This window comes from Mustela erminea, chromosome 13 (assembly GCF_009829155.1).
Source record: "Mustela erminea isolate mMusErm1 chromosome 13, mMusErm1.Pri, whole genome shotgun sequence".
In the NCBI taxonomy this organism is placed as follows: Eukaryota; Metazoa; Chordata; class Mammalia; order Carnivora; family Mustelidae; genus Mustela; species Mustela erminea.
Genome location: NC_045626.1, coordinates 62,290,403 through 62,318,310, shown reverse-complemented (window position 1 = coordinate 62,318,310; position 27,908 = coordinate 62,290,403). Strand labels below are relative to the sequence as shown.

Sequence of the window (27,908 nt, the reverse complement as noted above, 5' to 3'; positions counted from 1 at the left end):
TGGGGTGGGGTGAGGGGTTGTCAGTGGGAGGACCCACAGCTCGCTGGCTCTAGAGTGTGGATGCTAGTGCTGGCCTAGAGGCCGGGAGGGCCTTCTTCCCACCCCTGGAACCCACAGGCCCCAGAGCCTATCTTAGCCCCAGCCCATTCCTGCCTCTGAATGCCATGGGGCTGACTGATCCTGCTGCCCTATTCCATGGGGGTCTTTGGGGCTTGACCCAATCCTGGTGCCTCAGTCCTGGTGCCTCCCTGAGCTGAGCTCCAAGGCCTGGCTGCTACAGGTTCCTGGTGGCCCAAGGAGGTTGGTGGGACCTGGAGCGTGGACTCTGGACACAGCTCCCTACCCCCGGCTGGGCCTCCCTGTGTCCTGGGCCTCTTCCCAAGAAACCCTGAACGCAGAGGCCTCGGGGAGCAGCTTCAACACCACTCACTGACTCCCCAGGGCCACACCCAGGCCCCCACTGCTCCCAAGGCCAGCCAGACGCCCTCGCAGGACGGAAATACCCAGTTCTCAGAATGCCCAAAATACCCTTGCTCCTTCCGGCCTGGACACTCTTGGGGTGTTGAGTAGGCAGAGCCTAGCCCGACCTCATTTGGGCCAGCATTTGGCCCTCCCTCTTGAGGTGCTGGGTGTTTTCTCAGAACCCTGAGGTGGTGATTCCGGCCAGGTGTCCCCAGTTAGTCCTTGATGGGAGCCCTGGTGTCCCCTCTCCATATACCTCCCTCCAAGATCTCCCCAACTGCAGCTCCCCTTGCCTTCATCCCTGCAGGGGATGACCGTGGTGGAATTCCAGGCAAGACAACTCTGGACAGAGGCCTTTTTAAGGCCCTACACCTAGGGCCAGACTTGCCAATGGGGAAGCAGAGGCTCCATAACAGAGCTGAACTGACTGTTTTGACTGGCAAAGGGGGCTGAGAGCTGAAGTCCGTCTACCCCTGGGCCTCTGACTGCACGGGTCCCCATAGCATGCCAACGTCCCAGGATTAGCATCTGGCCAGCATGGATAGGGGCTGAAACCCAAGCTGCCGTGGGCAGGCAAGCAGGAACACATTCCTGGGCAGCGGGGGGCAGCGGGGGCCAGGTCAGCAGGAGGACAGGCCCTGCTCTGTGGCCCAGATGCTGTGCCTTGAGGAATGGGTCCCCTGTCTGGGCCCCCAGGCCTCTGAGGCCCTATCCAGAAACAGAGCTGAGGCCCAAGGAAGGCCACAACCCTATCTGCCCACCACCAGAGCCCTACTCTGCTCCTGGCTCCTGGGTGTGGGAGGTATGTAAGCCTAGATGCCCAGGGCTGCCCTGGGGCCGGCTTCCCAAGGTTCTTGGGGTGCAGAGTCTCCTCAGGTTGGGTCCTGCCCTGACAAAACGCTTAAGCCCCCAACTGCACACAGTGCTGATTCTGGACCCCCGCAAACTCTTCAGAGGTCCAGATATAGGCCTGCACCATGTTAGGACAGGCGTATGCCCTGGGCTCTGGAGACACAGGAACGAAGCCCCAGAATGCAGCCTCTGCTCCCAGAAGCAGGACCAAAGAGAACAACAGTATGTGATTTCATAGAAAGGAAAACAGGCCTGACAGAAGGGAGCAGCTTAGCCAGGACTCCACAAACCACTGACAGGGGATCTCAGGCATCCACAGGGAAGGCCATTTTGCAAGGCCTTCCAGCCAACACCTCACCCCTTGTGGGCCGCAGCCTTGGCTGCCACTCAGTTTGGGGTTGAAGGTGGAAAGCGTGATGGGGACATGGCCAGGAAGGAGGAATGATGTTCCCTGAGGAGGAGGAGGAAGCTGAGACCCTGAATAGGGACGTGTGGCTGGGCTGCCAGGGTAGGCGGCCTGGGCTCTTCTCTGAAGGCCCTGGGAGCCGGGACAGTTCCAGACCAGTAGATTCAGGGAGAGCCTGTCACTGGTGTCTCGCCTGCCTCACCTGTATTTAGCAACTGTGGAAGCAAATGTGTGTCAGGTGCTGAGCTCTCTCTCTTGGGCCCTGGGGGGCCAGGCATGGAGGGGCCTAGGGCCACAGCCTTTTGGCTGCAAGTGGAGGGGAGGAGCGAGGAGCAAGATTGACAAGAGGGGACCAGAGCACTGCCAGGAGGACGTGGCCCTGAGAGTGGAGAGAAGAGCCTCCAACTCCCCAGTTAGGGGCTGGGTGTGATAAGGGAGGAGGAGGAGGAAGCACACCTCAGACTCTAATGCTACCGTGACTCAGTTTATTCTCATTCTAGCCTGTGATGAGGGTCTGACACAGTGCAGCACAGGGGATGAAGAGATGGGGGTCCAGAAGAGCCAGGACCCCCCACCCCACCCCACCACAATGCCTGGCAACCTCACAGCATCACCCACCAATGCCCAGTCCAGGCAGCCCGGTAGTGGGATCCTGAGGCCCCAAGAGCCCCCACTGGCAAATGACCTCAGGGAGCTAAAAACAGGCGATGACTTCACCCAGGCAGGCGGGCAGGCAGGAGCGTGAGTCAGCCGGTGATCACAGGAAGGCCCGGCCCCCGTTACACACGCCTGGGCACACATGCAGATAAGTAACTGGACATGTGTGCATGTACCTGGTGCTTCCAACAGGGACACGTGCACAGACACAGGTGTGTGTGTAAGCACCCAGCCTGGCCTACGGGCCCAAGCGTGTCCATCTGCATGCTGTCCTAACAGTCCCCGGTACACAGGGCCTGCTGACCCCAGAGGGACTTGCATGTGCCAACACATCTCCGTCACCTCCTCCTATCTCCCACCCCTGTGACCAGACTACTTGGACACCCCCTCAACCACCCACTCCGGGTGGTCTCAGAGCTGGCAGCAGAGTAGGGAACCAAAGCCTGTGGTGGGGAAAGGCCCAAGGTCAAAACACGGTTCAGGCCTCTGCAACATCTTTGGGGTGGTGGCATGGGTCTGTGGAATGATGACTGGCAAACAGATGGCACTCAACAGAGGCAGCTGACTGGGGTGCCTGCATCTTCATCCTACCTCAAAACTCTGCTCTAGGGCCACATGTCTACCTACCCGGGAAGGCAGAACCCAGAGACCCCTGGCCATGCAGCTCAGGGCCCCTCTGCACCCCATACATGAACACCAGCCTGGACCCATAACCCCCAGCCCTTTGCATCCCACGTCAAATCCTGTCAACTATCTCTTATCACCCTTCCCCACCCCTAGCTGCATTCTTACCCCTCTTCCTGGGACCACTGACCTGTCTCCCATCACCTTCCTCCACAGCCCAAACTGTCCCCATGGCACTCCCATCCATGGTCTATCCGGTCCAAGGTCTATAGGCCTGGCCCAGAGTGGGGCTGCTATCCAGACCCAGGGTTTCCCAGGAGCTCCCTTGAACTTGTGGAAGGGGCCTGGCCCAATACTCCAAGTCTGAGGCCAGAGTGGCCAGTACTCAGAAAGGTAAACCCAACCAGCCACCACTGCTCTCAAGAGGGTCCCCAGAGGCACAGAGAGAGGGCCATAGGCCCTGTCACACACCTGGGGCTCAGCTTCCTCATATGGAAACAGAAGGCACCCAGGATATCACAGCCAAAGGACAAGCGGGATAGTGCCAGTCCCGGACACCTTGGTGGCTGGACCTAAGGAACATGGGGAGTAGAATACAAGATGTGGGCCAACATACAGAGGGGCCACCACTCTTATGGGCTGCAAAGGCCCACAACCACATCCGAGGTACGTGTGGGAATGGCAGAGGGAGGGGATGGGAAAACAAGCCAAGTCATAATGGGAAGGGGGGTTGGACTGGGGTCCCAGAGGCATGGATCAATGTCACCAACCGCACTTCACAGATGAGCACCCATGGTGTGTATTGTGAAGAGCAAACCTCAAGCCAGGTGCCCCCCCCACCCTGCCCATGGTCCCACTGCACACTCAGAGAATGGGTTAAGGTAGGATCCCACACTTGGCTCCCACAATCCCGTCCTGGCCCACAAAGGGCACAAGACAGCCGGCACTGAATAAATGAATGGAGGGATGAAGGGATGAACATGTCCCCCTACCGCCTACACCCCAGCACAGCCATCCCTGATAGAGTCCAAGACAATCCATGCTGGCATCTCTCATCGGAGGGCAAGCTCTTGGCCACTACAGATGCCCTCTCCTGATGTCCAGAGCCTCTGCCCAGCCCAGGCAGATGGGGGCCTCATCACCTCCCCAGGGCAGCAGACCACCTACCAGGGCTTGCAGTCCACACTGAGTGGCCAAGACACCATGGGGCAGTGGGTGCCCAGCAGCCTGGGGAAGCGAGGCTGTGGGGGATAGCAGGGCTGGCTGTCACCCACTGCAGTTTCTCCAAGCCCAAGCCACATCCATCAGCTACACAGTGGCCCCAGCTGCCCCCAGCTGCCCCTTACATCATGGGACAATCAGTAGGTCGACCCTAGGGGCCATACCAAAGTTGCATAGCAGGCACAAACTCAGCTGCCAGGAAGAGGCAGGCGGCCCCCAAACACAAGGGGCCTGGGGCAGTTGTTCCTCCAGCCTCAGTTTCCCTGCCTGTTACTGCACCCCAAACCCTCTGAGCACGGAGGTGCTGGATGCCCAAATGCCTCCCTCCCGCTCCTTCCCAGCATTGGGAGGCTGACTGACCGGGTTTTCCTCGGAGACCCACCCCCCCAAACCGCCTCCGCACACGGGCAGGGCCGTCTTCCACTCCTCCCCTCACGTGCGCTGCCTCGGCAGACAGGGCTTCCATTAAAGCTCCGGAAGCTCCTTCGCAGGTCCCCAGAGTCGGAGCCCGCGCTAAGAGTGTGGAGGGGCGGGGGTGCCCACCGAGACCCCCAGGGAGCTGGAGGCCTAGCCCGGCTGCCCTCTCCGGACTCGGCATCCCTCCTGCACAGAGGGGCTGCTCAGGAAGGCCCTCACCCACCACATGCGACCCAGGCACCTGTCCTGGGCGCTGCCCTGGGGTGCACCCACCCCGATCCTGTTCCTCGCTTCCCGGCGCCTAGTCGCACCGCCCGGGGCGCCCGCGACGGGTCCCCAGAAACCCCACGGCCCCGCCCCGCGCCTTGCACACCCCCCCGGGCGGCGCGCTCACTCCGCCGCCCCCCCCCCCGCCCCGGGGCAGAACGCGCCGGCCCAAAGCGCAGACAATAGCCTCCTCCGGCCGGCGGCTCCGCGGAACAAAAGCGGGTCCTCCCGGGAAGGCCGGTGCCCCGCCCTCTGCCGCCTGGCCCCCGGGACGGTGCCCCCACGCCTGGGACCAAGTTCCCTCCAACCTGTCTGAGTTCGGCCGGCATCGGGCCGGGCTCGGGGAGGGGGGGCGGCGCGGGCCGGTAAGGACGACGGAGGCGGTGGCGGCAGCTGAACCGGGCTCGGCTCCGGCGCCTCGGCCGCTCGGGCTCGGGCTCGGCGGACTCGCTCCCCGCGGGGGCGGATCTGGCGGCGGTCACGGCGAGCAGCCAATGGAGCTGGGCCGCGCCCAGGCGGGGCGGGGCGGGGGCCAGCGGGGTGGTGGGGCGGGAGCCGGAGGGGCGGGGCGAGGTCCCGCCCCCCACCCCCAACCCCGCGCTGGGAGCAGCTCAGCTGCCAGAGCTGGGCCGAGGTCGCCCCTAACTCCCCAGCAGCCGGCCTGGACTCCTCGTTCCCCCACTTCCCCGGCGGGGCTGATATTTTCCCGCCGAGTGACTTTGGCTGAGTCCTGTTTCCCAGGCCTCATTTTACCTCCAATAAAAAAACTCACAGGCCTCTCCCCCTGCAGAGTTAGGGAAACTGAGTTCTGGCCGAGCTGGGGCCAGGGCAGCCATCCTCTTTGACACAGGCTGCTCACCTGGACTGCGAGAAACTTTGCCCTGCTGTGAAATGAGGGCTGATCAGAGAGTAGTTACAGCGATGTTCAGCATGACAAGGGCTCTCAAGTGACCCAGATAGGGCCCCAGTCCCTTGCCCAAACTCCAGCATAGCCCACCCCCCCCCAAATTAAGTGCCTCAACAAAGTTCAGCTGGGGCCTGCCAGATGGACCTGGCACTGATCCACTTTGTCTTGGGTTCTCCCCATCAAGACACAGAGGCTCAGGGTTTCCCCCACCCTCTTAGGGGTGTCAGAGCAGATCAAATAGGTGAGAGTGGTTGTGGGGTGCTCAGCAGTTGGGTGACTCTGGGTGAATGCTCCCAACGCCAAGAGGGCCGCAGACCCTCTCTCCTCCATACTTCTGATGCACTCGGAAGCCGATGGGGGTGTGGGGGAGTGATGTCACAGTGGCTGGTTGGTTAATCAGGACTTTTCCAAACCAGGCAGGAATGAAGGTACAGCCACGCCCCAGAGAGTCTGGTGGTGCTGGATGGAAATGCAGACCCAGAAGGGCTGGGCTGGGCTCTGGAGCCCTCTTGGGTCATACCCCACAAAGGCAAGCCAACAGCTCTTGTATCACAGATAAGGAAACTAGGCTCTGAGATGAATAAGGGAAAGGGGCAGTGCAAGGAGGTTCCATGGATCTGGCAAGAGAGGAGGGCTCCTGGCTTCCTGCCCCCCTTCTGCTTTGCCCCAGACCCCATGCAGAAAATCCAGCCCCCCCGCCCCGGGGGGCTACCCTTCTTGCACGCAGCCAGCATGCTCAGGCACCTCTGAGTGTTGGCTACATGTCCTTCCAAGCCTTTGTTTCCCCCATCTGCACAGGGTTGAGTTGCCCTGACCACTGGCCCCATTATCTTCCATCCTTGGCAACCCCACAGGGAGCCACCTGGAACAGGGACAGCAGCAAGAGGACTGGACCACTGCCCTGAGGGAACTTACATTTCAGCTGCTTCTGCCTTCTCCCTAATTTCACCAGATGCTAGCCCCCCAGCCACAAACCCACCTCAGCCTAACCTGGGGCTGGCCAGGTCCCTAAAGGCATCCCCCCAGCCACACACACAAACACACACACTGCTTGAAGGCTGGCCCTGCTCTAGCCAAGTGTCTGGAGCCGGGAGCTCTTCCTGCTAGAGGATTAAAGGCAGGTGGCCAGGACAGCGCTGCAGCCTGGGGAACACAGCAGTAGCCCCTGGCCTCTCAACCCCTTACCCCTCTCAACCCCACTTAGTCCCAGTGACCCGCCTCGCCACTGGCCCTGAGCTTCACAGACCCCAGCTCTAACCCTGAAGACCAGCTCCAGGCAGCCCTGGGCCCAGCAGGTAGGTCACTAGGCATCTCCTGTTGAGACAAATCTGGGAAGCAGTTCTGGGATCAGGGCTGCCAGCCCTGGTCAGCGGATGTGGCCCCGCCTCCCCCAATGTCCCATCAGCCCCGCCAGTCCACCCCCAGCCCTGGGAACACAGGCTCTCTCCAATCTTGCCCTGAGAAAACCATCTCCTCCCCAGAGACAGAAAACTAAGGATAGGCCAGGAGGACAGTGGGCGGGGAGAGGTCACAGCCTTAAGTCTTTAGTCCACAGGCCCCAAGAGGCCGGGGCAGCTCCAGGCTATGGGGGCACTGTGGGGGCACTGACCTTCAGCAGTGCCCTCTGGGCTGGAGGCTAAAGCCCTTTCCGGCCTGGGAGAGCTTGAAAGAGGGCCTGGCGCCTGAAGGATGGCCTTGAGGTCACTGACTGTCACTGTCCCCATGTGGCCCAGCTGGGCTATTCCACTCCCCACATCTGGGGGTGCAGGCCTCAGCCTCTGGGGTGCCTGAGATCCAGGGGATGGTGGGGGTGGGCTCTTGCACCTGGACCCACCTTGCCTCAGTCCTGGGCTCCTGAGAACTGGCTCCTTGGCCCTCCTCAGCACCCAAGGCTTGGAAAGATAGTTTCCCAATGGTGGGGACTGCTGGTGCGTACGGGCCCTCTAGAGACACGTTTTTGGCTTTGACTGTATACCACGCTGGGTTGTGTAGGTGAGACCATCAACGGTCTTGAGGGGGGGGAAGGTCACGTGCCAGGTCCCCTGTCCCGACATGGGCTGCTGCTTTCTGAGCCCCACGTGCCCTGGCCAGGCAGAGTCAGGCCCAACTGAGTCAGTCTCAACAGAGACTGATACATTGCTCCCTCTCTCTCCAGCCATATAGGTACAGGTTGCCCCACGCTGCCAAGAGCCTGTCTGGTTGCCTAGAGTAGGGGCCCAATGATGAGAGCAGGTGCTGGGGGATATACTGGGAGGAGGTCTGGCTGCCAGGTTTAGCAGAGCAATGGTGCTACTCCTGCTCAGGTAGCTGAGCCAGAGAAGCAGACCACAACTGGGAGAGCCCTCTAGGATCACCCTGTGAGGAGACTAAGTAGGTTGCGCCCCCTGCCACCAGGCTCTGGATCTGGTAGTGAGGAGGAGCAATAGTCGGAGGTCTGTAGAGTGGACTCCCACGCAGGGCCCTCCTTCTCCTGGCTCCTGTGATAGGAGCTCCTGTGATGTGCCTTGCCAGCCCCTGCCTTGTCCCTCAGTCAGTAGTATGAACTGAAAAATCACACCAAACTCCAGGCCTCCCCCGTTTTCTTGTTTTGTCCCTCCTTCTCCATAAACCAGATGCTCTTGTGTTCCATCCGTAGGTTAGGTACTGGGATACAGTGGCTGGAAGGAGGAGTCCAGGCCATATGCTTAGGGCCTGGCCACAGAGCAGACAGGGCTTCACGCCTCTTGGGGCTGAGCAGGAGCCTGAGCCCAGTTTAAGGGCATTCGCTGGTGGAGAAACTGAGGCTCCAGGTCACCCTCTGAGCCGTAGGCAGACCCCAGAGCCTTGCTCAAGTCTTCCCCTCGGGCTGACTCACTGATGCATGCGACAAAGGAGGTTATCATGGCAAGCAGACTCCAGGGCTGGCAAAACCCTCAGTGTCACCAGAGTGACTGCTGAGCTGCCCAGAATAGACCTTGCCCAGCTACCTGGGCTCTGAGGACTCACTTGAGTGGAGGGTGCCATTTGGAGTGTTGGGCTATGTCCTGCCCATTCATCACAGGGTGCCCTGTACACCCAAGTGAGGCTTCCAGTCCCCCTGGGATCCCACTTTCCTCCCCTCTTCAGAGGCCCCAAGATATCTTGCAGTAAGTCATCCAATACTGGCTTGTGGTCCACCAAGGCCCCTTGATTGTTCCCCTACTTGGCCATTTCCACCCTTCCAGAGTCATGGGGTGTTACCTGCAGGACCAGCTGTTGCCAGGCCATTGGCAGGGGCTGCCCACTGCCCACACCACCACTGCCCATGCTGGGCTGCTGGGCACGCTCCAGCTGCAGGGCAACATGGCGCCGCTCCTGCTCCAGAGCTCGCGTCAGTCGCTCAAAGCGGGCCTCCTGCTCTTTCACCGAGGCCAGGATGCTGGCAGCTGAGTGCATGTTGCAGTCCTCCATAACCAGGATGCCAGCAGGCTGCAGGCAAAGCAGAGCAAGGTCAAGGTGGGGCCAGGACAGAGGCCTAGAGAGGCCATCATAGGCCTCTTGCCCAACCCACTCACAGATCATATGACTCACTCCCAGACCAGAGCATCCAGCTCTCCAGAGAGAAGCTGCATTGATTAAATTCTAAATTAAAAGCCATTAATCCGAGACAGGCCGGAAGCAGCCAGCTCCCTCCTTGCAGAGTGTGGGGCTCTGAGTTGGGAGCCCCTGCTTCCTGCCAGGCCCAGCAGAACCACTGACCGTGAGCATCCAGGGCCCTCTGGGAAGGGAAGGGTAGGAAGAGCTGGTATGACCACCTCTCAGACCACCCAGGCCCTCTGCTGCCCACAGCGCATGCCGGTTCATCCCAACCTCATGGGGCCAGCACAGGCCCAACTCACGGAGGCAGTGCTCCGGCTCAGAGAAGGTAGGGACCACAACAGCTCGTGTGGCAGAGCTGGTGCCCCCGTGGGGAGGGAGAGAGAAGACACTCCAGAGCCACCAACCAGGCAGGTCCCCCAGGCAGGTGAGGGGATGACAATGGCCTACAGACCAGCATGTAGGCCTCCACTCACAGCCACACTGGCTGGGGACAAGAGTGCTATCTACCCGCATGACAGAGTAAAAATCTGGTTGAGATGCTGAACTCAGAAGCAGCCCATGCAGCTCATACTGGATAAGGAGGGAAGGTGGAGGGCAGGGCCCCAGGCATGTAAAGCCCCATCTGTAGGGAGAGCCCCAGGGGTGTGGGAAGGGGCAGCAGGGACTCAGCAACTGCAGCCACACACCAGCACTCTCCTCGCTGCTGGCTCCCTGGCAGCCCAGCCTATGTGCTCTTCGTGAGCAACAAGAAGCAGGGGAAGGATATGGAGCACAGACCCGCTCACAACAACAGGCCAGCAGGTGGGGTGCGGGCCATGAGACCACATGGCTAGGCACTCGGGGTGCGGTGCGATGCCCAGCACTGCTCAGGGTCTCCTCCTCCTGGCCCAGCCCACACCAGCCTGCTGAGGCTGACTCAACCGGCCCCAGGGCCCCTTCACAGCACAGGGCCTGAACTTAGAGACATGGTGCAGTAGGCAACACTCTCAGAGGGCCAGCTGCAAGAACAGAACCCTAGAAAGGAGGGGTCGGTGCTGGGCCTGGCCACTGGTACCAACTGAGCCAGGGACAGGGTTGGGGGGCATGTGTGGACACGGAGTTCAAGACACCATGGAGCCCAGCCCACTCTGAAGCTGGGAAAACCAGGCCCCATGAAGCAAGAGGCCAGCATAGGTCCCAGAAGCTAAGCTTCATTTTCCTCAACACCTGCCACACAAAGAAAACTGTCAGCGTGACCCAGCAGAGGGGCAGCAAGTCAGCATGTTGGGCTGGGAGAGGCGGTGACCATCTTGAGGGGAGGGGAGGCGCTTGGGTGGCAGAGGGGTTGAGGAAAGTATAGACTGGGTTCTGGGGCCAGCAAGGAGTAAGGGACAAAGAGCATGGCATGTCCACGGCTGTGTGCACACAGCCTCCTGGGCATACCCACTGCTACCTGGGTATGGGCCCCAGAAGCACGCAGCCCCACAGCTGGTACCACCCAACAGTAGAGTAGGACTGAGCCTGGTGGCCCCAAGTAGGCACGGTGGGGTCTTCCTCCCTGGGGGGCAGCCCAAGGTGGGGCAGGGGATGGAGCCAGGTCACTCGAGTCCTTGGTCGCAGCACGGGTCTCAAGGCCCTGGGAGGCTGGGATCAGGACATCTGTGAGCCCTGTACCTAGGTGACTTTCCTCCTTCCTTGTGCCGAGACATGGGTTCCTGACTGACTTCAGGCTCCCCTTCAGACCAGGCCCAGGGGACAGCAGGGGACGAGCAGCCCTAGCCTCCAGCTCCACTGCCCTGGGCCTTCCAGCATGTTCCAGCTCTGGGGTCCAAGGAACCCCCCCATACAGGGAGCCCACTTACTCTGGCTGGGGGCCAGCGAGAGGCCCAGAAATCTAAGGCTACAGGGAGAAACCCCACAATGACCTTCCCATTGCCCAGTTCTCTCAGCTGGAGCTAAATGACTGTGTGTCTCCCAGGAGACACCCCCAAACGCCAGCTGGCTTGGAGGAAGAATACCCTGTAGTCATCCATGAAGACCAAAGACTCTGGGTCTGGGGCCCAGGCTCTGTGCCCCAGCCCGAGGGTGTACCCCTCTCTCTGCCTGTAAGTGGGGAGGATGCTGGGCCTGTAGTCCACAGCCTCCTCACCTCAGTGGCCTTGAGGACAGGCCTAGGGTATGCAAGGTCCTGACGTGGTGGCCTTCCTGGTTCTGCGGTGTACGGCTGTGCATAGGAGTGTGTGTGGGCACAGGCGAGCCAGGCCAGTGCTCCAGAGGGCGGCTTTTCTAATGGTAACTCAAAATATTAAAACAATAAATATGTGATGACATGAAAAGCAAACTGTACATGAATTTTTTAAATATTTTATTTATTTGAGAGAGAGAGAGAGAAAGAGAGAGAGAGCACAAGTGCACACGCACACAAGGAGGAGGGTAGGGGCAGGAGAGGGAGAAGCAGACTCCCTGCTGAGCAGGGAGCCTGATGGACAGACTCGGGGCTCTATCCCAGGACCCTGGGATCATGACCTGAGCCAAAGGCAGTTGCTTAATGGACTGAGATCCCCAGGCACCCCTATGCATGAATTTTTAAGATGGACCATGAAACTTTAAAGACATCATCCCCAGGGGGACATCAGGGAGGGGCCCAATCCTGGGCAGGGCCTGAGGCTAGCAGGGAAGCACCATGCTTGTGGGGGTCTTTGCTGACCCTTGCTCTCCTCTCTGGCCAGGGTTACCACAGCTTCCATTCACCTGGCAAGGGCCCCACACTGTCCATCAGGCAGAGCCCTCACAACCCTCAGCCAGACCCCAGCTTTGGCTTTGGACTGGCTTTGCAGTCCCTGATGGAGGCTGCTTCTCACCACACCCGACAGCCCAGGAACCAACATGCAGTGCAGACCCAGTCTCACTGACCCCGGATAGGAATGAAGGTAGTGAACCTGGGGTAAACCTACCTTTGCTTGGACATCCCACCAGTGACCCCAGGTAGACAGATTGCTGAGTGGATGAAGGGATGAAAGGACAGGAGGCAAGATGGATGGGGAAATGGATAGGAGGGTGAGTAGGCAGGTGGTTGTGCGAGAGGATGGCGGTGGGTGCAGTCAGATGGGCAGGTGAATGAGTAGGTTGGAAGTGAGTGGGTAGAGAGTCAGATGGGTGGATGAATGGGTACCCGGGTAGATAAGAACAAGGCTCTGAAATGCTGCTAGGCAGGGGGAGCATGGAGCTTGAGCACTCTGTGGCACAACTGTGGCCAACACTTGGGTCTATCAGGAAAGCAAAGACACCACCAGAGGAGCTAGGGGAAGACGCTGATCCTTCCCCCAAAACCTAAACCCACATTTGACGTCTTCCTGCTGAACCAGACATTCTTCCTCACGAGGAGTCGAGCCAAACCCTGCTCCAGAAAATCAAATTATGGGGCCTGAGTCCAATCTGGGTTGAGGAATTAGAGGAATTTCCTAAGGGTCAGGCCGGCAGGGGGAGGCAGGCCAGAGGCCTGGGCTCCAGTCCCGACTCCTCGTCAGCCATCTGTTGGCCCACTGCCAGTTGTCCCCCAAGAGCGGGAAGAGAGGACTGGCCACTGGTTGAAACCCATTCTGCTCCTCCCACCCCCCACCCGCCACCCTCCACCTAGATAGGGAAGTGGTGTGAGCAGCAGAACCCTGGCCTGGTGGTTCCAAGGCCCTCTTTGCCCAGGAGGGCGTCATGTCTCCTACCCTCCACACTGCCAGCATGGAGACCTGCTCCAAACACTGCTGGCCAGGCTTCATGGGGGCCCATCTTTACCCTGTCACCCGTACTATGGTCAGACAGTGCCCACAGCTGCAGGGATAGCCTCTGGTCAGCCCACAAGGATGGGCACTGGGCCACCGTTGGAGGAGGCCAGGGCCAGGGAGTTCACACAGGGCAGAGTCCACGTCTGTCCAAACCCAGCAGGACCGCAGTGCTGCTCGGAGGTCAGTGTAAGGCTGGGGTATCTGGGCGGGACAAGGCTATTCTTACCCTCAAAGCAGTGGGACAAACTGCCAAGGAAAGACAGACCAGCTCAGCTTTATAAGAACAAAGCATTTCTGTACATCCTCGCAAAACAGCGTCACATGCTGTGGTTTAAGGTGGTTTTGTTTTTGAAGGGACACCATTTAGAGTAACATATGCGGAGAGCATTTCAGATGAAAGGCAATGGCTTTACTTCTAGACCTTGACTTCATCACGGCAGAAGCTGGTGAGGGCCGCCTAGGGAGGCATCACACCAGCCCCTCTACTGTTGTGCATTTGCAATTTTCCATAATAGAAAGCAGGAGAAAAAGATATAAAGACAACGAAAAGACAATCAACACATGGACATCAAGTCTTTGTGACACCCAGCAGTAAAGTGACACCCTTCATCTATAAAGCACACTTGCAAATCCATAAGGAAAAACCAGAACCCCAACTCCAATTGAGTAAAGGCCATAAACGAGCAATGTGGCCAGAGATGTAAGATGCAAAGCAATGACCGTGGAAAACAGCAAGTGATCCCACGCCCTGCGGAAAGACTATAGGGAGAAGCACCTCAGGTCGCAGGGACCCTCTAGGTGGCAGAGTTCTGTACCCACCGGTGTTGCCAGGGCTCAGGGAGGGGCCAAGTTACTGCTACAGCTGAAGGTAAGGAAGAGACGGAAAAGCAGTTGCCTGCCCCAGCAAGCAGACAAGTGAAGGATGCGGCCTGGGAATTCAGCTCCCCAGGGGCCAAGGCAGTGCCACCTGCGGGCTGAGGAAAGCAGAAGGATTTCCAGGGACCGAATGGTAATTGGATTCAGCCTGGAAATTAGATTCCCCCAGCAGAGGAGGCACCCCTGTTGCAAGGGACCAGATTCCCTGGTGGGGGCGAGTGTGGGATAGATGGCCCCTTAGTGACCTGCCCCCAGGCTGTCCAGCACACATCTGATGATCATATGGAGGACGACTTGCATGTGCAAGGAGAACAATCTGGGGGGGGGGGGGCTCTTCCCCTGTGCCACTGGGGTATCCTAGGTCAAGTGCAGGCCAGGTCCATGGCAGTGCTACCTAGCCCCAGGACAGGTGCGCTGCTAGGCAGGTGGTCCAGAAGAACCAGGGGCTATGGTGGTATTGATGAAGGAGGCTCAGGGTCAAGTCAAGGCAGGGACACTTGTGGGGACCCAGGGTGCCTGAGGTCTGGGAACTGAGAGTCTAGAGCTGGGAGTGCCAGCCGACATGGCAGACAGGCCTCGCTCTGGTGGGGGTGCAGGCAGAGACAGGTGAATATCCCAGCTGCTGCCCCTCCTTGGTGGGAGGCCTGAGCTACAGGGAGCCATCACGAGTAGCACCTAAAGGGTTGGCCCAAGATTCCCACTGGGACAGGTTACAGACACTTGCTCCCTGTGCCAACTGAGGCACTCCCAGAGTCTCCTTGGTTCCCTGGGAACTGCCTCTGTCAGAACTCATGGGATGGAGCCCTTTCTCTCTCCTGGCCATTGTGGCGGCTGCTCTTGGTTGGGGCCGTCCCACACCTGAGGCAGGATGATGGTGGCCGCAAAGAAGACCAAAAAGCCTCTGGAGTTAATCAACTCTAGGTTCCAGCTCATTATGAAAAGTGGAAAGTACGTGCTGGAGTAAAAGCAGACTTTGGGGGCACCTGGGTGGCTCAGTGGGTTAAGCCGCTGCCTTCGGCTCAGGTCATGATCTCGGGGTCCCGGGATCAAGTCCCGCATCGGGCTCTCTGATCAGCAGGGAGCCTGCTTCTTCCTCTCTCACTCTCTTCCTGCCTCTTTGCCTATTTGTGATCTCTCTCTGTCAAATAAATAAATAAATCTTAAAAAAAAAAAAAAGGCAGACTTTGAAAATGATCAGACATGGCAAAACGAAGCTGGTCATCCTCGCCAACAACTGCCCAGCCTTGAGGAAATCTGAAATAGAATACTACGCCATGTTGGCCAAAACTGGTGTCCATCACTACAGTGGCAATAACATTGAATGGGGTACAGCATGTGGGAGGTACTACAGAGTATCATTGATCCAGGTGATTCTGATACCATTAGAAGCATGCCAGAACAGACTGGTGAAAAGTATATCACGCAGAATTTTTCCTTAATAAAACTGGCCACAGCTTGTTTTAAAAACAAAAAACAAACAAAAACAAACAAACAAACAAGAACTCATGGGATGGGGATGGACAGCTCTCCCCCAGGTCCCAAGCTGGGATTCAGGGGAGCCCCCTTGCTATCCCTCCAGTAGCAGACCCACATTCCAGCTGCAGCCACAGCCCCACAGTGATACCTTGCAGGCTCCAAGTGTGGGGTGTGGGCAAAGAGGATTCACCTCCTCGGCGGTCCCTGTAGCAGCCAGCCCAGGGACACCCCAAGGTCCCCAGGGCTGGGGAGCTGTGGAGCTCCAGATAGGGAAGGTAGGGGCTGGCAGTCACAGTGCCCTCTCTACTTGCACCAGCAGCCCACCCACTCTACCTCAGCCATGACAGGCGAAACTGAGGGGCAAGGGAGGGGTCAAGCCCCAGAGTATCCTACTGTCTGAGGTGGGCTGGCCGGCTGCTTCCAAGGTCAGTGCCACCGAGATCCCCTGAGTGGCCTCCCCCCAACCCTTCCAGCAGAGGCTCACACTCTTCCCATCCCCCACTCCATCTCAAGGACAGCAGAGCAGCTTGGCTGAGCCAGTTCTGAGGACCCAGGCTCAGAGTCCCACCCTATCCTACCCTGGGGCAGGCATAGGAACCAAGGCATTCCCGAGGAGGCGGCTGAGCCTCAAAGCCAGACTGGGACCACAAGCAGACAGATCTGACTGGCACCAGAGCCTGGGAGCTCAACCCCTACCAAGGGGCCAAGGTGTCCATGAAGCGTCCTGAAAGCCCCACTAAAGCACAGCTGGGGAGGCTGTCTAGCCAGGCCAGGCCAAGGGCGGCAGGGAGGCAAGTGCAGCAGTCACCCCCGCTGGCTCCTGGCTTGTGTACGCTAGGAACGCCCTTTCCCCCCAAGACGGTGGACCCCCTTCTTCCTGGCCCCCTCTGTCACCATGGCAACACCCAGGCTTCTCAGTGAGGGACAGAGCCTCTTTGTGGTGGCACAAAGCCCCTTTGAGGGGCAGTGGAGGTGCAGTCCCTAGGAGCCTGTGGCCAATAAGCCTCTGGGGGGTGAGGCAGGGCCCCTCGGCCCAGTCACTCTCCTTCTAGGTTGTACAGCCAAGGAAGCTAGGGTGGCAAAGTCTGTTGATTAGCAGCTGGGACCGATTCCCCCCCACACACACCCAGTGCCACCTGCCCTAGCTGCCCACAGAAGGGTCCCTGGGAGGAGCCCCAGGGCTGCCTGCTAGAGTCTGGGGGATTTCCAAAACTTTCCCATCAATTTGAGAAGAAACATGCTCACCTAGATAAGAGGAAAAGGGACAGGCAGTGGGGAAAACTCCCACCTGATGGGAACCAAGCCAGCAGGCTCAGGACCCAATGGGAACTGGGTATAGGAAGTCCTTGGGGGGTGAACAGGTCCAATGACAGCAAGTCTGGCACCAGGTCCACTAAGGGGGCTGCGCATGGCACCCAGACCTACCCCAGCTTGCTATCCCTTGCTTCTCTCGCCTGGCTTCCCCTGCTGTAAGGAGTCCCCATCTTTGCCTGTCTTCCCCTGGGGGAGAATGCAGCTGGCCTTGCATTGTGGTCTGGGGCGGGCCTGCTGCAGCCACAGCCTCAAGACAGACTTGGACAAGAGGAGAACCTGAGAGCAATGCGGACCTGGTGTCGGAGCCCAGCACAGAGCACTCCTCCCCCAACGCCAGCAAGCCTGCCCCATCAGGGGCCTCGCTCACCCTACCAGGCTCCCAGCCCCGGAACCCCTCCCCATCCCAGCCAGCGGGTCCCTGCTACCCTGATGGCTGCTGACCAGGCACTTGGCAGTGCCCCTGCATGCTGGGCGCCCTGCCCGGCAGCCCTCCCCAAGCAACCTCAGCCTGACCCACGGCAGCTTTGCTAACTAAGCCGCTGGGGTGGGGGTCATGGCCCCCGGGGCAGCAGCACGAGGCAGAGCTGGCCCTGGGAGAGATCAGTCCCTTTGTGGGTAGATCTACGCAGGTCCTGGGGAGGCTGCCAAGGGGCCAACCCTGACACGGTGGTGCCCCTCTGAGTCAATAAGCACCCCCTAACTCCCTCGCCTCACCCTCCCTGCCTGCTTTTCCCATCACATTCCTGCCTGCTGTTTGTGGGCACCAGTATGCCTGCACTGGACCAAAATCAGCAATACTAGGTCAATTCTCACCACAGCCCTGGGAGGGAGCAGATGGGGGGGGGTACCTCTAGCAAAGGGGGCTTCCAACAAAGACCAGCCCAGGTTCTTGCCATCCAGGGAGACGGGGCCTGGGGCTCAGCAGGATTGGCTTCAGCCTCCAGAAAGAGGTTCCCTGGGAAGAATGAGATGGATCCAGAAACGGGCCACTCCTTCCCTTCCTCCTCAGGAACAACACTGGGGACTCAAGCATGGAGACTCCACGAGGTTTTGCCAGCACAGCACCCATGGCCCAGCACCTGGGACAGGGCCAACAAGCACCACAGGTGGCAGGAAGGCCCTCCAGCTGCCGTGGGCACAGGTGGGATGGCTGTGGCCATCCGGTTCTGGATGCGTCAGAGGTGAGTGTGGGCGAGAGAGCAGGGTCCGCCCTGGGGAGAGAGGTTCCAGGCCCTTCCAGCCTTGCTCCTGGCTGGCAGCATCCAAGGGCCAGGTCCCCCCTAGTCTGCTCTTGCCCAGGGCCAACAAGCAGGTGACCACAGCCAGCTCTGGCTTCTCCTGGGCCCCCAGGAACATCTTTCCCTTCCAGAAGCTTAGCTGGACACCAGCCTTGCTGCTCCTAACCCCCTCTCCAGGCTGGGAGCCAGCTCAGCTGCTCCCGAAGCTCATGAGTGCCCATGGCAACAAGTCCAGACACCACCAACCTCCCGCCAGTAACAAACTCCTCCCTTTTACATGCAAATGACTCAGTGGGAAAGGGCAGGGGGCTCCACCTCACCCCCACCAAGCACAGACTTTAGGGTCTCCTCTGACTCCTCCCATACATACCAGGAGAGCCTCCAGGGAGCTGGACTTGTCTCTGTCCCCTCCCTGCCCAGAGGCAGTGGGAGCACTGCAGGAGGGAGGCCTATAACATTTGGGGACCTCCCAAAACTCACCTGCAGGCACATGTGGCAGCCACCCCTACGTGCACACGCACACAGGGAGGGATGATGCCCCCATAGGACACCCACACCAGCCATGCTGTGTGCCCACTGCCCACTCAACCACAGTTGCCCCATGGACCTCACTTGCCCCAGTGGAAAACAGGTGGTGGGTGGCCCGAAGGTCCTGCCAGGTCCTTGTTGCGGGAGGGGAAGGGAGGATGAGTGCTCCGTAGCCACTGTGGCTCCTGGTAAGGATCAGCGTCCTATGCAGACCCCGTTCCTGTCCTGAACTCCCCATCAGGAGCCTGATGGGCTGCCCCCCATCAGGACCTCAGAGGCCAGGCCTGTCTGAGACACCCAGTCTGCACATGGCTCCAGCCTCGGGTCCACACCAAAGCCTGTCTGTGACGGGTGAGGGTGGCTGGGCCACAGACCCTGGACAGAGGCACCCAACCAGCACAGAGCTGCCCACAGCACACCAGCACCCAGGGCAAATCCTCCTGCCTTTGGAGGACCTGAGGGAGTGGCTCTTGGCTAACCTGTATTTAGCACACTTATGAGGGCAAGTACTAGGGAATGGCTGACATGTGTCCTCCAAAGATGGAAGACGGTGTTGAACCAATGAACTGGGAACAGACCACAGAGGAAAGGCGTGATCACAAATGGTGAGGCCCCTGTGGAGACTTAAAGAAAGCCGGGGCAGAGCCGGTGAAGGGCAAGACAGGGGGTCCCCACAGCAAATCTGCACACAAGGAGGCAGCGAAAAGCAAACTCAGGCCAGTCCTTCCAAAGCCACAGAAAATGACATGCAGCTGATGAAAGAGCGAAGCCAAGAGATGTGGAAACTAACCACCACATCGCAAAAACTCCCTGCGGGAGAAAGAGCAGAGCGGCACCCACAAAACAGAAACCACCCTCAAGAGAGGAGGCCTCTAGTGGGCTTGTCAGTGTACAGGTGGGAATCGAAGCTTTCCAAACCAGCTCAGAAATGTGTGAATGCATCTCTTTCTGCATTTTACGATTCCATTCCATTTTACGATTGCATTTAGGCTGAGGACTCCCCCCAACCCTGCCCATTTACTAAATGCTTGAGGTCAGCTCCGCAGCGTGGGAGGGCGGTGCACTTGGCCCGACCTGCCAGCACAGCCCGGTGCCTCAAACGTTCCATGGCGCGCTTGTTCTCCGCCCAGCTGTCCACATCCCGGAGAGGCTGCACCGTCCATCCACAGATGTCAACCGTGCATCCTGTCGCCCACTCACCATCTCTTGTGCTGTAGACACTCCTATGGCAAGGAACAGCTGACAGCTTTGTTCAACAAGATGCCCGGCCTCGGGGCGCCTGGGTGGCTCAATGGGGTTGGACCTCTGCCTTCGGCTGGGGTCATGATCTCAGGATCCTGAGATCAAGCCCCACGTCGGGCTCTGCAGGGACACTGCTTCCCCCTCTCTCTCTCTGCCTGCTGCTCTGCCTATTTGTGATCTCTCTCTCTGTCAAATAAATAAAAGAAATTAAAAAAAAAAAAAAAAAAGATGCCTGGCCTCCTTAACTCAACATCACTAAAAACGTGTGAACCTCGTGCTCTGAAATTTCTTAAGGAAACTTCAGGGTGAAATTCCCTGATTTTCAGAGTCATGATCTGCCATTCACATGACGGGTCTTTCTCTGGGAGGGAGCAACGAGGGCTCACTGGGAGCTCTGGACAGCCCGGAGAAGTCCAGGCTAACCCAGTTATTTCAGCTGGGAGTCACCCCACCACAGGCAGAAGTTCCAGACCCCGTGCCTCGGGGAACAAGGGCTGCTGAGAGGCTGAAATGGATTTTCCAGCAAGGCCCTGATACTCTGCGTGCCTTACGAGGACTTCAGCTGTCCTTAGCCATCCTTTGCAAGCTGCCTGTGGGGAGTATTTTTACCGTCTCAGGATATCTGTGGATCTGTGGACTGATGAGTGTAAGAGATTAGGTATGAAAAAAAAAGGGGAGATTAGGTATGAATCCATGAAACACAAAACAAAATCCACCAAGTCAAAAAGAGCAACAATAACAAACCCAAACACCACACACACAGACTCACATACACAATACAAACTCACAAAAGTTATGACATCGTGGATGTGTTCATTAACCAGACAGCAGGAACCCTTTCACAATGTATTTGTATATTCTATCACCATTCTATCACCATGACATGCACATCAAGTAGCTTATAGATTTGTCAATTATACTCAGTGAAACTGGAAAAAAAAATGAAGAAAGACAAAGGAACATTTTTAGCTACCTTAATTTTACAAATTCAGTTGCTTAAAAATAAACTTGAAAAATGTAAAAAAAAATTAATAATAACACAAAAAAACCCACTCTCTTGTGTTCAGTATGTCTCTACTCTGTATAATATTTTTAAATAAAAAGATTATAAGAGAATACTGTGAACAATTATACACCAACAAATTGCATAACCTAGAAGAAATGAACAAATTCCTAAAAACACACACACTACCAAAACTGACCCATGAAGAAATATAACCTGAGCAGACTTTTAACTAGCAGGGAGAAGGAATCAGTAATCAAAACCCTCCCATGAAGGCCCAGGACCAGACGGCTTCACTAGTGAATTCTAACAAATACTCAAAGAGGAGTTAACATTAATCTTCAAACCATCCCCAAAAATTGACAAGCAAGGAAATACTGACTCATTCTACAAGGCTGAAATTACCCTGATACCAAAGCCATAAAAGAAAACTATGCTTCAACAGCCCTTTTCTGAAAACTGATGCAAAACTCTTCAACAAAGGGGATCGGGGTGGCTCAGGTCATGATCCCAGGGTCCTGGGATGGAACCCAGCATCGGGTTCCCTGCTCTGCAGGGAGCCTGCTTCTCTCTCTCCCACTCCCCCTGCTTGTATTGTTCCTGCTCTCACTGTCTCTCTCTTTGTCAAATAAATAAAATTTAAAAAAAAATTTTTTTTCAACAAAATACCAGCTTACTGAATTCAGCAGTACAAAGGATTATACACCATAACCAAGTAGGATTTATTCCTGAATTCAAGGATGGCTCAACATATGAAAATTAACCGACATAATGCCCTGTATATTAACAAAATAATGGGGGGAAGTGATAATTTCAATTGATACCTAAAATACATTTGACAAAATTTAACATTCTCCTATGATATGAACATAAAACAAACTAGGAATAGAAAGAAATACATTGACATGATAAAGGCTATAGAGAAAAAGGACTTCATACTACATATGCTACAAATTATATTGTACATACACCACAGCTTACATCAGACCCAATAATGAAAGAGTTAAAGCTTTTCTCCCAAGATCAAGAATAAGACAGGTATGCTCATATGGCTATCAGACACATGAATAAATGTTCGTCATCACTAATCATCAGGGAGATTCAAATTAAAGCCACACTGAGATACCACCTTACACCAGTTAGAATGGCCAAAATTAGCAAGTCAGGAAACAACATGTGTTAGAGAGGATGTGGAGAAAGGGGAACCCTCTTACACTGTTGGTGGGAATGCAAGTTGGTGTAGCCACTTTGGAGAACAGTGTGGAGATTCCTTAAGAAAATAAAAATTAGAGGGGCGCCTGGGTGGCTCAGTGGGTTGAGCCTTTGCCTGCGGCTCGGGTCATGATCTCAGGGTCCTGGGATCGAGCCCCACATCGGGCTCTCTGCTCAGCAGGGAGCCTGCTTCCCCCTCTCTCTCTGCCTGCCTCCCTGCTTACTTGTGATCTCTCTATCTCTCTCAAATAAATAAATAAAATCTTAAAAAAAAAGAAAAGAAAAGAAAAGAAAAGAAAAATAGAGCTTCCCTATGACCCTGCAATTGCACTACTAGGTATTTACCCCCAAAATACAGATGTAGTGAAAAGAAGGGCTATCTGTACTCCAATGTTTATAGCAGCAATGGCCACGGTCACCAAACTGTGGAAAGAACCAAGATGCTCTTCAACGGACGAATGGATAAGGAAGATGTGGTCCATATACACTATGGAGTATTGTGCCTCCATCAGAAAGGATGAATACCCAACTTTTGTATCAACATAGACAGGACTGGAAGAGATTATGCTGAGTGAAATAAGTCAAGCAGAGAGAGTCAATTATCATATGGTTTCACTCATTTGTGGAGCGTAACATATAACATGGAGGACATAGGGAGATGGAGAGGAGAAAGGAGTTGAGGGAAACTGGAAGGGGAGATGAACCACGAGAGACTATGGACTCTGAAAAACAATCTGAGGGGTTTTGAAGGGGTGGAGGGGGTAGGAGGGTGGGGGAGCCAGGTGGTGGGTATTATGGACGGCACGTATGGCATGGAGCACTGGGTGTAGTGCATAAACAATGAATTCTGTTACGCTGAAAAGAAATTTAAAAAAAGAATAAGACAGGTATGCTGCTTTTGCCACTTCTGTTCAAGTCCTCTTCTATTAGAAATCTCAGATCAGTAAGGCAACAGAGAGAAATAAAAGGTATCCAAATGGGAAAGGAAAATGTGAAACTTTGTTTGCAGATAATATGATCTTAAATGCAGAAAATCGTAAAGATTACACACACACACACACACACACACACACACACTCAGAACTAATAAACCAGTAAAGTTGTAGGGTAAAAAATCAATGAACAAATCACTTACAATGAATAATCTGAAAAGGAAATTAAGAAAACGATTTCAGTTACAATAGCATCAAGAAGAACAAAAAACTGAAAGATAAACTTAACTAAGTTGAGGAAAGACTTGCACACTGAAAACTACAAACCTTGCTGAAAGAAATTAAAGATACCTACATACACAAACGGAAAGACATTTCATGCGTATGGAATGGAAGACTTGATATTGTTAAAATGCCAATATTACCCAAAGTGATCTACCAATTTAATTCAGTCCCTATCAAAATCATTTTTTACAAAATCATTTTTTACAGAAAGCAAAAACTCCATCTTAAAATCCATGAGGAATTTCAAAAATCCTGAACAGCTAAAACAATAATAAAAAAGAACAAAGTTAGGGGTCTCACTGAAATCACTCCTGATTTCAAAATTTTTTTTTTAAAGATTTTATTTATTTATTCGACAGACAGAGATCACAAGTAGGCAGAGAGGCAGGCCAAGAGAGAGAGAAGAGGAAGCAGGCTCCCTGCAGAGCAAACAGCCCGATACGGGGCTCGATCCCAGGACCCTGGAATCATGACCTGAGCCGAAGGCAGAGGCTTTAACCCACTGAGCCACCCAGGCGCCCCTGATTTCAAAATTTATTACAAAGCTTTAGTAATGAAAACAGTGTTGTCATGGCATAAAGGCAGAAATAGACCAATGGAACAGAATAAACATAAATCTTTACATATATATATAATCAACTATTTTTTACAAGGTTGTCAAGACCATTCAATGGGGGAAAGCATTGTCTTTTCAACAAATGGTGCTAGGAAAACTGGATATCCACATGGAAAATAATAAAGTCGTAAGCTTTTATAACATATGCAAAAATTAATGCATCAAAGATCTAAACATAAGAAATTGAAACTATAAAACTCTTAGAAGAAAACATAGGGGGAAAGCTTTATGATGTTGGATTTGGCAATGATTTCCTGAATATGATGCCAAAAGCATAGGCAAGAAAAGTAAAAATAGGTAAATCGAACCCTATCAAAATTAAAAACTTCTGTTCAAGTGACACAATCAGCAGAGTAAAAAGGCAATGCAGAGAATGGCAGAAACATTTATAAATCATGTATCTGATACATGACTGATAACTTCCAAAATACATACAGAACTCCTACAACTCAATAACAGCAGCAAACAAACAACCCAGTTAAAAAAACAGGGAAAAGATTTGAGCAGACATTTCTTTAACGAAGATACATAAATAGCCAAGTATATGAAAAGATGCCCAATATTACTAATGTTAGGGAAACGCAAATCAAAAGCACAGTGAAATGTTGTCTTACACCCATTAGATGGCTACTCTCCAAAACACAAAATAGCAGGTTTGGGTAAGGATGTGGAGAAATTGGTGCGCTTGGACACAGCTGGTGGGATGTAAAATGGCACAGGCGCTAAGAAAATCAATATGGTGGTTCCTCAGAAAGTTAAAAATAGAAACACTGAAAAAAAAAAAAAGAAATACTGTATGACCAAGCAATTCCCCCTCTGAGTATATATCCGAAAGAGGTGAAAGCGCAGTGTTGAAGAGGTATTTAACACTCAAGCTCATAACAACATTATTCACAATAGCCAAAAGGCAAAGCAACTCAAGTGCCTACCAACAGATGAATGGATAAACAAAATGTGATACACACTTACGGATCATGGAATGTTACTATCAATGGAAGATGATTCCACCCTTAAAAGGAAGGAAATTCTGACACGTGATGTAACATGAGGAATCTTGAGAAATCATGCTAAGTGAAATAATCCAATAATAAAAAGACAAATGCTGTATTGGGCTACTTTTATGAGTCATCTAAATGAGTCACATTCCTAGAAAGACAACATAGAATGGTGGTTCCAGGGGCTGGGGAAAGGGGGTAATGGGTTCATTAATGTTCATTAATGGATACAGAGGGTCAATTTTGCAAGATGAAAAAGTTCTGGAGGTTGGCTGCACAACAATATGAATATACCCAGTGATACAGAATGAGACTTTGAAGAATGGGTATGATGGTAAATTTGGTGTATTTTACCAAATAAAAATAGAAATTTATTTTTTATTTTTTATTTATTTATTTTTTAAAGACATTATTTATTTATTTGACAGAGATCACAAGTAGGCAGAGAAAGGAGGAAGCAGGCTCCCTGCTGAGCAGACAGCCCAATGCAGGGCTTGATCCAAGGACCCCAGGATCATGACCCAAGCCGAAGGCAGAGGCTTTAACCCACTGAGCCACCTACACACCCCTAAAAGTATAAATTTAAAAAGAGCCATCTTGTGGCTCTTAGAATATGCAAAACATTCTTTTAAATAAGTAGAAAAAGATAAAAATTTAAGCACACAGGGCACCCTTGTGGTTCAGATGGTTAAGCATCTGCCTTTGGCTTAGGTCATGATCCCGGGGTCCTGGGATCAAGTCCTGCCTCAGGTTCCCTGCTCCTCCGGGAGCCTCCTTCTCCTTCTGCCTCTGCTTCTCTCTTTCTCTCTCTGTCTCTCATGAGTAAATGAAATCATTTAAAAAAATGTTAATCGGGCGCCTGGGTGGCTCAGTTGGTTGGGCAACTGCCTTCAGCTCAGGTCATGGTCCCCAGGTCCCGGGATCGAGTCCTGCATCGGGCTCCCGGCTCCATGGGGAGTCTGCTTCTCCCTCTGACCTTCTTGCCTCTCATGGTCTCTCTCACTGTCTCTCTCTCAAATAAATAAATAAATAAATGTTAATCATACAAAGTTGACTATTTACGAACACTGAAATATATATTCAAACTTCACACATAAAAATATATGGGTTGTAAAATGGTGCTTATTGGGGCCAAGGATGGGGAAATGGGGAGATGCAGGTCAAAGGAGATATGGAAGATATCTTCTAGTTATATGGTAATTTCCAGGGATCTAATGTACTGCATGGTAACTATAATTGACAACATTGGATTATATACTTAGCAGTTGCTGTAAGAGAAATTCCTATGTTTAATATTCTCATTATAACAACAAAACAATGGTAATTTATGTGAGATGAAAGATGTGTTAACTAATCTTATTGTGGTAAACATTTTGTAATACATATATGTACCAAATCATCACAATGCACCATAATCCCACACAGTGTTATACAGAATGGGATGTAAAGCTGGGGGGAAACAGCCAAAGCTATACTCAGAGGCAAATTCACAGCTTTAAATACTTCATTATTAAACAGTAAAGAATGACTATGAATACAAGTGTATCAGGGCTGAATGAAAAATGCTAAAACATCCTTGTAACAAGCTCCCTGTTCTCTATCTCTAAAGCTCTCCCAGGAGTAATACCCAATTTTAACAGAGAATCAACAACATAAATGATTCCAGAATACATTTTTTTTAAAAGAATGAATATGAATAAACTAGGACAAACCTAAAATAGTTGGCACACAGGTATCTAAGTCCCCAAACCAAGATTCCTATTGAAATGACCAGTGCATTTCTTTTTTTTTTTTTTTAAGATTTTTTATTTATTTATTTGACAGACAAGAGATCACAGGTAGGCAGAGAGGCAGGCAGAGAGAGAGGAGGAAGCAGGCTCCCTGCGGAGCAGAGAGCCCAATGTGGGGCTCGATCCCAGGACCCTGGGATCATGACCTGAGTCGAAGGCAGAGGCTTTAACCCACTGAGCCACCCAGGTGCCCTTGACCAATGCATTTCTGAATACCTTTGACATGGCAGAAATAGAAATTTCTCATAGATGTAGTTCAGAGAGGACAGGACTTAGAGAAGATGCAGAAAATCAGCCTGTGAGCCCAGGATCATGCTATGAAGTGCAGTCCCCAGCTCTCAGGCCTCTGCATGGGCCAAACACCACAACAAATCTAAGACCTCTCCTGCCACCACGTGTGGTACCCAATGTTAGGGGGTTGATGGGGAAAGTGACCCCCTTGGCCGCTGCTGGGTTATAGGCCAGAGCTAAGTGGTTGCCGGCCAGCACCTGGCACATGGCAGGCACTCAATTCGTTTCTGTCACAAGAAGGAAGCAAGGACGAACAGCCAGAAAACAGCATCTAGACCAACAGAGTACTGTGCCTCCCAGGCCTCGGCGGCACTGAGGAACCCGAGCACGTGTTCCGTAGGGAGGCCGATTTTTGTGAAAAACTGGAGAAATGTCAGGAGAAGGACTGCCATGGGCTCCTGAAGACTTAGGAGAATGCTGCCTTGCTGAGCGCATCTCTGCATCTAGAATGATGCAGGGAGTGGGTCCACAGAGACCCTCACTGAGGCAGTGCCTGCCAAGTCCGGAGGTGTGTGCAGCAAGGAGCAGGGCTGCGGGTGTCACAGGGACCAGATGTGGCTTTTGTCCTTGAGGCCATGGGGGATCTCACAGGGGGGAAACCAGATAAATATTGGCTAAAGGAGTAAGCAAGAGGGGGCGCCTGGGTGGCTCAGTGGGTTTAGCCTCTGCCTTTGGCTCGGGTCATGGCCTCGGTCCTGGGATCAATCCCCACATTGGGAATCCCTGCTCAACATGGAGTGTGCTTCCCCATTTCTCTCTGCCTGCCTCTCTGCCTATTTGTGATTTCTCTCTCTGTCAAATAAATAAAATTTTTTAAAAAAGGAGTGAGCAAGAGAACCAGGCCTAGCTGAAAGGCTTCCTCTCCCCTGGCTGAAACAGCCCCCACTAACTTCAGGGAAGGGGACAGCAAACACCCCTCCAAGGCCACCCAGCTCCCTGCCCCTACCCAAGGCTGCTATTCTTGGGCCCTGGGTCTTGTCT

The 27,908-nt window shown here is 54.0% G+C and overlaps 1 protein-coding gene and 2 long non-coding RNA genes across 12 annotated transcripts in view; 2 read left to right on the top strand and 1 right to left on the bottom strand.

The window, feature by feature from the left end:
* ARVCF (ARVCF delta catenin family member) overlaps positions 1 to 27,908 on the bottom strand; it is a 54,746-nt gene that overhangs the window by 11,948 nt on the left and 14,890 nt on the right. For 5 of the 9 annotated variants that reach the window (XM_032311505.1, XM_032311507.1, XM_032311504.1 and 2 more), the window contains one exon: positions 9,033 to 9,260. In XM_032311505.1, the coding sequence (XP_032167396.1) occupies positions 9,033 to 9,242 (210 nt within the window). In that variant the 5' untranslated portion in view covers positions 9,243 to 9,260. Of the gene's footprint in view, positions 1 to 3,472; positions 3,574 to 5,214; positions 5,398 to 9,032; positions 9,261 to 27,908 lie in introns of those variants that run through there. The other 4 variants (XM_032311508.1, XM_032311509.1, XM_032311512.1 and 1 more) reach the window with 3 other exon arrangements.
* Positions 10 to 15,813, top strand: LOC116572448. 2 transcript variants are annotated; one of them, XR_004278330.1, is made up of 3 exons: positions 10 to 19; positions 14,041 to 14,044; positions 15,183 to 15,813. It is a non-coding gene; the product is annotated as an uncharacterized LOC116572448 (long non-coding RNA). The 2 variants fall into 2 exon arrangements; XR_004278329.1 differs by lacking the exon at positions 10 to 19 and adding an exon at positions 9,018 to 9,027.
* LOC116572446 lies at positions 16,498 to 19,886 on the top strand. Its single transcript, XR_004278328.1, has 3 exons — positions 16,498 to 17,596; positions 17,805 to 17,976; positions 19,551 to 19,886. It is a non-coding gene; the product is annotated as an uncharacterized LOC116572446 (long non-coding RNA).